Source organism: Dicentrarchus labrax, unplaced genomic scaffold (assembly GCF_905237075.1).
Source record: "Dicentrarchus labrax unplaced genomic scaffold, dlabrax2021, whole genome shotgun sequence".
NCBI lineage: Eukaryota > Metazoa > Chordata > Actinopteri > Moronidae > Dicentrarchus > Dicentrarchus labrax.
The window spans coordinates 25,850,678-25,863,231 of record NW_026136721.1 but is presented as its reverse complement, the minus strand read 5'-3'; the positions used below and the strand labels follow the sequence as shown (position 1 = coordinate 25,863,231).

At 38.4% G+C, this 12,554-nt stretch overlaps 2 protein-coding genes across 2 annotated transcripts in view; both read left to right on the top strand.

Annotated features, from left to right (window-relative positions):
- The window catches only part of tbck (TBC1 domain containing kinase), a 45,423-nt gene extending 42,133 nt beyond the window's left edge, over nucleotides 1–3,290 (top strand). The window contains exon 26 of the mRNA XM_051383992.1: nucleotides 2,083–3,290. Within this exon, the coding sequence (XP_051239952.1) occupies nucleotides 2,083–2,193 (111 nt within the window). The 3' untranslated portion in view covers nucleotides 2,194–3,290. The remainder of the gene's footprint in view (nucleotides 1–2,082) is intronic.
- A 128-nt stretch (nucleotides 3,291–3,418) lies between these two features.
- On the top strand, nucleotides 3,419–12,281 carry LOC127354223 (arachidonate 12-lipoxygenase, 12R-type). Its single transcript, XM_051383994.1, has 15 exons — nucleotides 3,419–3,537; nucleotides 3,653–3,830; nucleotides 4,053–4,257; nucleotides 4,943–5,024; nucleotides 5,315–5,437; nucleotides 5,546–5,649; nucleotides 6,120–6,286; nucleotides 6,509–6,652; nucleotides 7,370–7,573; nucleotides 7,773–7,859; nucleotides 7,960–8,129; nucleotides 10,588–10,709; nucleotides 10,821–10,921; nucleotides 11,249–11,419; nucleotides 11,600–12,281. The coding sequence occupies exons 2-15, from the start codon at nucleotides 3,678–3,680 to the stop codon at nucleotides 11,777–11,779; spliced, it is 2,013 nt and encodes a 670-aa protein (XP_051239954.1). The 5' UTR covers nucleotides 3,419–3,537; nucleotides 3,653–3,677; the 3' UTR covers nucleotides 11,780–12,281.
- The last annotated feature ends 273 nt before the right edge of the window (nucleotides 12,282–12,554 follow it).

Genomic DNA, 12,554 nt, shown 5'->3' with positions numbered 1-12,554 from the left:
CTATCTTGGTGGCAAGAACTCCAAAAAAGAAACCGTTAGTAGTACAGAAGAATTTGTTTGCAGTGAGGCTGGAGTGTAAAAAGAGCTGTCTGACTCATGTTATCAGCTCGTGGTCATAGCCTTTATATCATGTACAAAAGCAGTGTGGTTACATATAGTATTAGTATATGCATCATCATGTAAGTATTAAGTATGACAATTGATCATTATCTTCATTATCACACAGGCAAGTATGATGATTACTCCGCATACTAATGATAAATGGGATCAGTTGAATTTTGTAATTGTGAGGTTTGATGATGTGATGATTACTACCCCCAGCCCTGCGCACTGTGACCAACCCCACACTTGAAATTCCCCATCTGAGCTTCATGATAAACCTTAGTAATTCATCAGACCTTTCAGTCGAGCAGGTCACGAAATTAAAGGTCGATGAAAGGACTCAATTGTGCTTAAATGCCATTCACATCTCTTTGCACCGCACCAGTGGTATTATCATTAGCTTAGGGGCAAAGCAATGAGTCCACTCACTGTGTGGTCAGGCTTTACTGTAAACCTTTAACATTTAAACCTTATTGGCATTCAGAAGTACGATTCATTCTTAATGCTCAGTTTTTATGTGGATTTCATCTGATTGAATGTCTATCTATTGATCTATCTATCCATCTATCCATCTATCTATCTGTCTATCTGTCACTGTGGATGTATTATTTGTAATTTAGTTTTTCATCTTATTAAGGGAATTACAGTTTTGCACAGAGGGATTTTGTAAAGCTTGATTAATTGATTGTGTCTAAATAATACACTTTTTTCTCCTGTGAGCCTCCAATTGTAAGTTTTACTTTTTTATTATATTCTTTCAATATTAATATATTTAACATTTGTCAATTAACTGTTTCTTGCCATTACTAAAAATAAAAGCTTCAGTAACTTTATTTATAAATCTTTAATTAAGACTTCCTTACAACTTTTTGGACAACATAATTCAGTAAAGCAATAATGATATGATACATGCACACAATCATATGATATGATCATATGATTGTGATCATATAATACGATCATATGATTGTATCATATGATTGTGATCATATAATACGATCATATGATTGTGTGCATCATATGATTGTGATAAAAGTCAAATGGTAGAAAATCAGTGAATCCTTAATGGGCAGAATATAGGTGTTTATTATTTCCCTAAAATTGAATTAAAGTGGATCTCAGATTAAAGCTGAAAATTTGGTCATACGTTGAATTGCAAAACTCAAGTTCTTTCATCTGTTAATTTCAGTTTTTGTAATAACTGTTGTGTATGTTGAAATCCTACAATCAGATTCAGAGGTTTCATCATCAGATTTCCGAACATTGCTGTAGTGAAACCACACTTCATCACCTTAGAGAACAGGCAACAACCGTTCAATCTCACACTGAACCCCTTCTGGTACATTTTTTTTTAGCTTACAGTGTCAGTCTGATGTTTATTTTTTTACTGAGACTGTCAAAGAGGTGTTGATTAACCTTTACCTTACCTTTTTGGTAACTTTTAAGTCTGTAGTTAGTGGTGTTATTGGATTGCAGTACGTTGTATTGGAAGGTGTATCTACAGTAATTACAGTGGAATAAAGTATTAGGTAAACCACATACACCAAATATTAGGTAGCACTAGAACTCTGGGTTGTTTTAACAGAGCGCAAAAGAAGAGTCTTCCCCTATAACAAAGAAAGGTCTCTGCATTACTTCAGTTAGTAAATTGTTTATCCTTTAAACAAAATAATTGGTTCTTTCTTTAATGTTCACATTACTTCCTCATAGTCACACTCTATGTCACAAGACTATTGTCATACCTGACAAATTAACACATTACACATCAATGTGTTTCCTAATTTTTGTAGGGCTCTTATTGTGTAAAGATGTTCTTTCTCATCTAGGGCAACAGAAAGTTCTTGAGTTCTTAAGTATTAACATAAGGAGACCACACCTATATAAAAATTAATGGTCTGTGAATGACACTCATAACAATGTAGGAGTCATCAGAGGTGAAGGGTAAATGCTTTTCTTGTTTTTATGTTCCTTTCTTCCCAGTTTGCGACACACCTGGTCAAGGTAAATTTCCCACGGGTTTGTATCCTGGATGGAGGGATCAACAAGCTGAAGCCCACCGGCCTCCTGACTGTACCCTCCCCACAGATCTGACCCCGTACCTCAGCTTCACATTAACAAAAGGGATGAATGTAAAGACTGTATAGTGTGTTTTGAGCTGAAAAAAAAAAACAATGTAATATTTTAGACATTTTTTTACACATTCTAATTAAACTAGGCAAAATGAAAATGCATTGCAATAATCTCCTTCTGAACCCAGTTTTGATTTAATCACCAAATAGGGCATTGACATTGACATGTTGTATTATTTTCTCTCTCAAAACTAGAATGATTGAATCAATTTTTATTTTTCTGGAACAACTGCTATGTGTTGTAGTGGCTTTGCACTGATAAATTGAGCTGTCTGTGACCCATATAAATAACTTGATGTATGTCAGCCTGTCTGTTCTGAGCCTGTTGATCTAAGGAACTCAGTGGCGCTTTATTAGCTACATCTGCATGATCCAATGCAATCCAGTACAATTGCTCTGCCACTTTCATGATGTCTGGCATGTTCCATTTTTTTTTGGCACTGTCAGAGAGATGTTAATTCAATGATATGTTTTTGCCTTGACATGGTGATAGTACAGTATCGGTGGTGTTGTACCCAACTGCATTATATTCAGAGTTATCTCCCTCATGTATGTAAATAAGGAGAACAAATTATAGGCACCACCTTTAACTATGAGCTCAGTAATAAACATATCATTTAATTACACATTTGCAGCATTGCAACCAAACGGACCATTAGAAATTTAATAAAGGTAGAATTTATGGCTGTTGTGTTGAATTAGAATTGAATAGATTGTACAGGTGCACCAAATAAAGTGGCCACAGAGTGTGTGTGTGTGTGTGTGTGTGTGTGTGTGTGTGTGTGTGTGTGTGTGTGTGTGTGTGTGTGTGTGTGTGTGTGTGTGTGTGTGTGTGTGTGTGTGTGTGTGTGCGCGTGCGTGTGGGGGGGGGGGTGAGAAACAATAAAATGAATAATGATTTGTGCATTTGGTGATTTCTTAAGTAGTATTTGCATTTACCTTGTTTACATGAATTGTCTCTGCTATATACTCTGTACTGTGTGTAATTGTCATGTTATAGAAATTGATTACTTTAATGTTACAGTTTTTAATAAAACTTTCTGATGAATCTGGATCAAATGTGAACTATTTTTTCTGTCAGTCAGAACAGATATTTTAATGTGGGAAAAACTGGTTTATTTTCATTCGATAAACGCACCCCATTAAGATATTACGTTCAACCTCTGTAGTGTAGTTGTTCATACATGTCCGATATTCCATCATCAGAGTTGACTCATTGTTAGTGACGACACAACCACCAAACTGTATAAAAAAGGGGAAGCAGTGGTGATATCTTATCAAAGGAACTTCTTGGACTCAACAACAGGTAAGAGTGATGCTTTGTATAATGATTTCAGTTAGCAACAATTGGACTGTAATAACTGAGAATCCTCATTTAATAATACTTGTCTTTTTTGCACTCAATTTTCTCTCTCCACCAGGACATTTCTGCTTTCCTGAGTGAAAATGGTATTTTATAAAGTGACAGTGTCCACTGTCGCTGCTGTCAGTGCCACAACTTTTAACAATGTCTTCATTAAGCTGGTGGGCACAGATGGGGAGAGCGAACGCAAGTGGCTCATAGGCTTCAAAGGAGCTTCAGCCTTCGTGAGCGGAGCGGTAAGTCTGAAATGTTCTCTAAATGTTCTCTAAATGTATAATATGTTTCCTCAAATCTTGCCTATGAGATTATTAAATGCCAATCTAAATAAGCTCATATGTGCAGCTACATGATATGGGCTGCTCTGTAACTCTGTAGATGACCAAAGCACCAAAAAAGGCCCCATAATGAGCTTCATAAAATTGGTATTTTATACACCTTTCATCTCGTCATTACTCCAGGTGTCTACTTTTACCGTGTCCTGCCCCGTCTCCATTGGAAAGCTGGTTCTGATAGAGCTAGACAAACAGCGTCTCCCACTGTTTCCCGAAGATTCCTGGTTCCCTGCCAAGGTGGAAGTGAAATCCCCAGAGGGAGACACCTACAACTTTCCCATCTACCGCTGGATCACTGACAGCGAGGTGCACCGCTTCAGAGAGGGAACAGGTTTGTGCTGTTCGCTGACCACAGAAAACAGTCATGTCGAGTCAAATTTTATTTATATACACCACGATCACGAAGGAGACCTGGAAGAGGAGAGGCCACACAAGTACATAATTCAGACAAAAGAGATAACACAGACAAACTCACTGCAGACATGCAGACAGGTAAAGAGGAGAGGGGAGACAATAATCCAGATCCGAACCTCTGGATGAGGCACCAACAATCAGGAGAGAGATACAGGTTCCTGGACGACTGATAGCAGAGAGGAGCATATAGGGAAAAAAAGAGGAGGAGGAGAAAACTAGAGAGAGGGAGACAGAGTGAAAGAAGTGCAGCTTGGCAGTGTGTGGGGAAAAAGAAACAAAAACAACAGAGGGTTAGAGAAATGCAGCGGTTATTAGAAAGTTTACAGAGATTCATTGAGACTGAGACCGACCCAATGAAAGGATAGTGGTATCAAGTGCGAGGCCTGACTGACAATAAGGACTAATTTACAGTTAAGCAAACAAATGAGTTTTGATCTAAAGGTTTCAATGGAATCAGATTGTCAGATGTCAGCAGGGAAGTTATTCCAGAGGATGGGTTCACGGTAGAAACTACCTTCAGGATAGACTATAAGAAGGCTGGATTAAATTAATGCATACTGGATAAACAGATTTTTAAACCTTCTTGTGATTCTTTCTTTAAGCTCTGAGAGTCTTTGAAGACAAACATCATCTTGGCAGGTACAGTCGGGAGCAGGAGCTTAAGCAGCGAGAGGAAGACTATCGGTGAGAGCTCAGAGTTTATACACAGTTCAGCTTAATGTTCCCCAAAACTAAAATACATCCAAATCTCCCCCATGTTTGGTTCATAATATATGATGATAAATAAACCATCATATGACACTGTTACAACTGCAAGGTTTATCCTATACTTTTAAACTGTAACATATGTTGCAAAATTGCAATATCAAATACATAAATATTATGCAATTATTATTATTATTGCATAATATTAAAACTGCAGATACATACTATCTAGACTGTTCCTCACCACTTTGTTCTTCTGTTTTTCCCAGCTGGGATGTGTATGTAGAGGGAATACCTCACAACATAAAGGCAGAAAATCCTCTTTCTCTGCCTTGTGAGGTCCGTTTCTCCTTCACCAAGACGACAGAGTTTGCCTTCACTGCAGCCACAGGGTGAAGTACTCAAATTCTGTCAGATATGTATCCGTCTATGTTGCTGACGTGCCTATCAAAATGTTTTAAGGCGTCATTATAAAGTGGTTCAATGCTTTTATTTTCCAGGCTGAGTGAGCTGCAACTGAAGGGGCTGGATGATTGCAAGGAGAACTGGACTGATATTGATGCCATTAATCGGGTGTTCTGCTGCAAACGGACTGCTATATCAGGTACTGAACTCTCATCAGTTTAATCTAATAGCCTACTTGATAATATATACATAATAGTATACATTCAACTCTATTCATTCAGATAGCCATGGTGCTACCTAAAAATATTAGACTTGTTTTTATTCTTGAGATAAACCATTATATTTTACTGAATATTCTATTGGCTCATTTAATGGTAAAAAAAACGTTTTACAGAAGGAGATGTGTAGAAATCTAAACATAAAGTTTAGACACATGAGGTCATGCGAAAACTAGTAATTGTATTTAATTACATAAAATTCAAGACTGACTGACAACTGACTTCTAAACAATTATAAACAGTGTCCAACCAGGTATGTGAATTTTTTGTAACACGTTGTTTCCTAATTTCCTGAATTTGAAACTGACTGAAGTTAATCTTCTTCTTCTTCTTCTTCTTCTTCTTCTTCTTCTTCTTCTTCTTCTTCTTCTTCTTCTTCTTCTTCTTCCAGACTATGTCCAGGAACATTGGAATGAGGATGCTTTTTTTGGCTACCAGTTTCTAAATGGTGTCAACCCCATGTTGATCCGACGTTGTTCAGCCCTGCCTGATAACTTTCCTGTCACTGATGATATGGTCTTCCTCCATGGTCAATGTAGCTTGGAGGATGAAATGAAGGTGATTGTCTTAACGTTGACTGACAAAGTTTAAGTTATTTTAAAAGCCTTAAAGATTCTGGGCTTTTGAGAAAACATTAGTGGCTGGAGACCAAGAAGCAACCTGTGGCATTTGAATTGGAATTTCATGTTTTGTGATGTATTATATGTTCACTATATGTAATATCCACCCTGTATGCATGTGAGTCAAATCATTTCTCATCCTCACTAAAATTTTAAACAGAAAGGCAACATATTCCTGTGTGACTACAAGCGGTTGGATGGAGTGAAAGCAAACACCATCAATGGAAAGAAGCAGTACTTGATGGCTCCTCTCGTCCTGCTCCACAAAACACCAGATGATGAGCTGATGCCAATTGCTATTCAGGTGAGATTAGCACTCCAAGTATTGATATAATTTAAACTGTAAGATGTACAGTACCAGTCACTCCATCCAGCTGCCAGCCAAATATGTCCATTCATTCCATTGAGATAAGCAAGAGCCTGTCATCGACCAGCTGGCTGTTCCAGGCAGCCGAATCTGTACGTTTCCCTGCAATAGGAAGCATCCACCTTGCCGAATTTATTTTTTTTTTAAGCAAGACAGCTTTCTAGCTACTATGGCTCGTATCCAGATGGCAGCCATGAATTTTCTCTGCTAGTAAAGGCAGTTAATTTCTTCCTGCCTGAACCCGAGCCATGTAAAAAAGTTCCTTTCATAGCCATATCCAAGTTTGACAGGCTGACAGTTGAGTCTGATGCAAACACAAATCAAATCAATTTTATTTATAAAGCCCAAAATCATAAATTTGTGTAAGACAGTAGTAAGATTTGTGCAATGCTATATGAAGAATATGGATCAGACAAAAAACAACATTCCAAGTACTTTCATTGTAATTGCAACCTGCCTCACTGTCAAAGAAATGTCAATTTAAACACACAGGCATTGATGTATGTAAGACTGAGAAAACTCGCTCTGATCTTCCCCATAGAAGGGATTCAATGAAAACATGAATTTCCTAGGAAAGTCTTAAACATTATTGACCAGTACTGGTAATAGACCGAATGGACTTACTGAACCACATCCCACTTTCTTCTCCTACAGCTGAAGCAGACTCCAGCAGAGGACAATCCCATCTTCTTTCCTACTGATTCTGAGTACGACTGGTTGACGGCCAAGATTTTTGTGAGAAGTGCAGACTTCAGTGAGCATCAACTTAATGTTCACCTGCTGCGCACTCACCTGCTGGCTGAAGTGTTTGCAGTCTCACTGCTGCGCAACATTCCCATGGTGCATCCACTGTACAAGGTAACTGCAAGAAACAATATCGAACTTGGTCATATTTCTTTCCAAACTGGATGAACAATAAGGTTTTAGTGTGAATATATTTGCAAGTATTTCACACTGTTAAATGGTATAGAAGCATCATCATAGAAGCATTCTTCACTTTGTTAACTTTGTTTTGTTAAGTACTAGTGTTACTAAGAGAGTTCCCTCTCTCCCTCAGCTCTTCATTCCCCACACTCGCTACACTCTGCAGATCAACTTCTTGGCTCGACTCCTCCTAATATCTAAGGATGGAGTTTTCACACAGGTACCCAAAGACCAACATACTCAGTAGAGCATTACCTAAACAATATCACGTACAGTATTCGTCTCTAACTATGTTTCTCACATATTTGACTGTTCTCTAGTTTGCAGCCTCTGGTGGAGAGGGTATGATCACAATCCTGAAGAGATCACTGTCCTCAATGACCTACAGTTCCCTCTGCATGCCAGATGACATTGCTGAGCGTGGGCTGGAGTGTGTGCCAAACTTCTACTACAAAGATGACGGACTCAGACTTTGGGATATCATCCACAGGTATTATAGGGACTTTCTCTTTTGAATTATGTTTATAATTTGTTCAGACATAACACAAACTGAATGGAATGCTGCTTGGGTGTAAAAAAAAAAAAAGGGGGTCCCTCTGGTTCTCTTCAGTCGGGGATCCTAGATTAGAGTAGATTAGAACTGTTGAAGAAATCTGAGGAACTCAAGAGCGTAGTGATTTAAAGAAATCGTTTAATATCTCATGGCTGTTTACTCATAGTTAAAAAACATACCTATGTGTTTTTGCCATTCAGGCCTGCATCAGGGCAAATATTGTATTTTTAATTTATATGATATTAGTGCAAAATCAAGGATGTTTTAGTGACACATAGTTGCCATGCTATACTTTATACTTTAAAGATTCACACTGTGTTGGACTTAATCAGAATGCAATTAATCAGAGGCCATAAAGTACACTAAAGTGTCTCAGATGTGGGTTATGTGTGACAATTTGTGTGAGATTTCAGTACAGGAAATGCTTTCCATTTCCACTTGCAGGGGAAAAAAGTTGGACTAGAAGTAGTTGTTTGCTAGAAACCAAGCAAACAATCACATGCTCTCCTCAACTGAAGTGATATTAATGAGAACAGGACAGATCAGCTGGCCAGCACAAAGGCTACACATCTGTCTTAATGAGATTGCTCCAGCAAGGGGCACAAATCCTTGCAGGAAAGCAGCCTTAAAATACAAATACTGCATAGGATTAGAGGATACATTTTGTTCCGTTGAGTTCATCCGCAAATTGGGCTCCATGCTCTGGTAAATGATGCCTGGCTCGGCCATTGCAAAGAGAATCTGGCCTGATCAGCCATTTCATTACTGTTACGAGACGTTTTCTGTGGAGTGAAGGTTTGATTTTGCCACTACTGGGTGACTGAAGTATCTGGTTGCTGTGACCATTGTGATCATTTACAGTTGACTGAGGCTGTATTAGCCTGAACTTAAGTCAAGAAATTTACTACACAGAGAATGGCAGTCAGTGTTGGGTGTCTTATTGCAAAAATTTGCTGTTTAAATAACTGATCGTGCACAACATGATCCTTATGTATGAAATAAGAGAGCCCAAAACCTGCTATCTTGTGTAACTGGTTTTCTCAAAAAGGATTTCAGTGTTTCTGATAAGTTTCAACATAAATAAACACTAACGGTTTCTTTGAATCAGTTCTTTCAGTTAGTCCATCTTATTGCAATCTCAATCATTTATGTTGAAACATGCTCTTTTGTAGCAGTCACTGTTGCCAGAGGCACTGATGGAAATTTTGGGGCCACTAATGATAACTTCAAGTTACATCAAGCTAAACCTAATGCAGTCAATTACAACAGCCCTGCAATAAATCCTTCCTTCATAAAGTTTTTAAAGTTTTGTTTTTGTTGAAATTGTTTTAGAGAAGTGTTCATCTTTATAAAAATTTTGGAGGGTGGAGTTTGTGGTGCTGTTGAATTGTATTGTGTTAAACTGAGATGTGTTTCTAATATTAACAGCAGTCTAACTGCAGCAGTAAATAGTGTGAACAAAATATTACAAATACTTCTCAGTGTAACACTACAGAATGGCAAAAGGCCAGGTTTTAAGTCCTAAAACTTCTGAATGTCAGGACTGAGCCTTTTTAGAAAAGGCAAAACACCTACTTTGACATCACCGATGGCATTTTAACCTCAGTGTTAACATGCTGAGAGTCTGAACCCATTATGAGCAGTGCTGCAGCAGTTTTGAGCTGTGATTTATTGTTGATTTGCCCTTTAAATGTCAAGTGGCCTTGGTGTTAGTTTAACAATGCCTTAAAGAGATGACAGTACAGTGTAAGTGTGTCATCTAAACCTTAACTACTGGCTCATAATTAAGTAGACCCTCACAGTTGGCTGTGAAATGTTCTAAATGTTCCTGCCTAAACTTAAATTAACAGCTTCAAAATCATTCTGATGGTATACTGATTTGTCATAGTTAGAATGGTGGCTCTAACTATTACTTTCATAGCCAGACAGCACTCTAAAATGCCTGTTCTTGCAGTAACTTGGGTTGAGCGGGAACAATCTCCCACAAGTGCATAACGCTTACCGAAATATGGCAGCTACAGTAGCTTGGAAACTTAACAATATGGAGCAATGTAAATTCAATGAAGTTTCAGACCACAAATGAGACAAAAATTAGGTTGGAAAAACATTTTTTTATGAATAAAAAAACTGATGTTTCCTGATGGTCAACAGATTTACTTGTTGCTAAAGTAACAGTTAACTGTAGCTGCCATTAACTAGTTGCGTTAGTCAGCCGTACAGCTGACTCTGCCCTAATCGGATGCTTGGAGCACCGGAAGAACGTGTTGACACCCCTAGTACAGTAGAAGAGCTTTGCACCGCAGGACCCAAAAGAGTGTCTTCCTACTGCAGCGTGTATACAAATGTATATGTCGACTAGGAATATGTTTTACAGAACTTTCCATATTTTTCAAAGGTTTGTGCAGGGAGTTCTCAGCTACTACTACAAGACTGACGCTGAGGTCCAGCAAGACTCTGAACTGCAGAAGTGGATTTTGGACATTTTCGAACAGGGATTCCTTTCCAACGCAGACACAGGTAGGCTTAAAGAAAGCTCAATCTTTATGATGATAAATGTGCACATATATGTTCCATTATGTTATCATCTAGACGTCTTTAAGTAACGCTGTTTATTCTGTCAAATCTCAGGAATTCCACAGAGCTTTACCACCGTGGCTGAGTTGATCCAGTTTGTCACCATGGCGATCTTCACAAGCTCAGCACAGCACGCGGCTGTGAATTCTGGACAGGTGAATCCTTTTAATGCCGTTTTAGTGGAATTAATAGATGAGGATCCAGGGCTGGACAAATAAAATGGCATTTAACTAACATTCATACACTGATGCACAACATCGGGAGCAATTTGGGGCTCAGTATCTTTCTCAAGGACAATTCAACCTGCAGCAGGAGGAGCTGGGTATTGAACTGCCAACCTTTAGATTAGATTGACAGACGACCCACTCTACCTCCTGAGTTACAGCCGCCCCATAGCAAGCCTAAACTAGAGTCTACAGTCATGCTAGCAGGCTGTGGCTTCAAAAAGTATTAATCAGACATCTGTCAATCATTCATTGCAGTTTGACTATGGTGGCTGGATGCCCAACACTCCCATCTCCCTGCAACGTCCTCCACCAACCACAAAGGGGACAACAAGCGAGGCCACGATGCTGCAGACATTCCCTGCTGTCAACACAACAGTTCAGGGAATGGCCACCATGTGGCTACTCAGCAGACAGTCCTCTGACTTCGTAAGTGCATGAGACTTATACTAATGCATAAATAAAATGTATGTCCAAGTTGTGTAAAGTAAGTTAACATGACATTAGAGCAGAACTACCATCCACCAAAAAATCCAGTTCTGCCTACAACTGTACATTATGTTGCCAAAAGTCTACTTTTTTTTAAATGTATCATTGATCTCTCATCAGGTCCCTCTTGGCCATTACCCAGAGGACCATTTCAACGAGGAGATTCCCTGCAAGCTGGTGAAGGATTTTCAAGGAGAGCTTAAAGTGTTAAGTGAAGCCATAAAAGTCAGAAACAAGAGCCTGGAAGTTCCATACACATACATGGATCCAACGGAGGTAGAAAATAGTGTGGCCATTTGAAAATCAGGTGGTGTGTCCTCAGCCGTGGGCCAAATTCAGCTTCATACTAACAAAAGTGAGAAAGGGAGGAACTGCATGTTGTTAATTGATACTATGGCAGAAAGAAACTTCTGCATGTGATCATTGTATGTTGATCTGTGTCTCTTTTTATTCAGCATAATCGATTTAACTGGTTGATAATCTACATCTTAAATCTTTTTCTTGGGCTGTCAATGAATATACAGGGCATCTTATCAAACAAGATTACAAATGTAAAATGCAGAATGTGAAGCGGCTACACTGAAAGGTGTCTTATAAACACATGTATCTTTCATGAACAAAATTTGACTTTTTTCTGCAACAGCTATGCAATATGTCTGCAGTGCGTGTGTGTTGCATAATAGCCTTGCATTGATAAACTGATCTACAGCTTGATCAGTATGTTAGCCTGTTTGTTCTGTGCCAGTGCAAAGCAGTATTATAATTTTTTGTGACAAACAATAATAAAATATTTAATACCTAATATTTGCATTGTTTTCTTGTTATTGTTTTTGTAATAGCTGGTATAGTACATTTTCAGTTTACAGAACAAAATTAAACATTAGCAGTTCAGCACCCCACCAAGGCCTCAGAGAGGAAAAGCAAAGGAAAATAAAATGGGGAAAACAATACATACAATAAGGTTGTAGACTATTCCTGACATGTACATTGTTTAGCACTGTTTAACATAGAAACAACATTATATAAGATTATACATCCAACTGGCTACCTCATGTACACACATATATACAGGTGT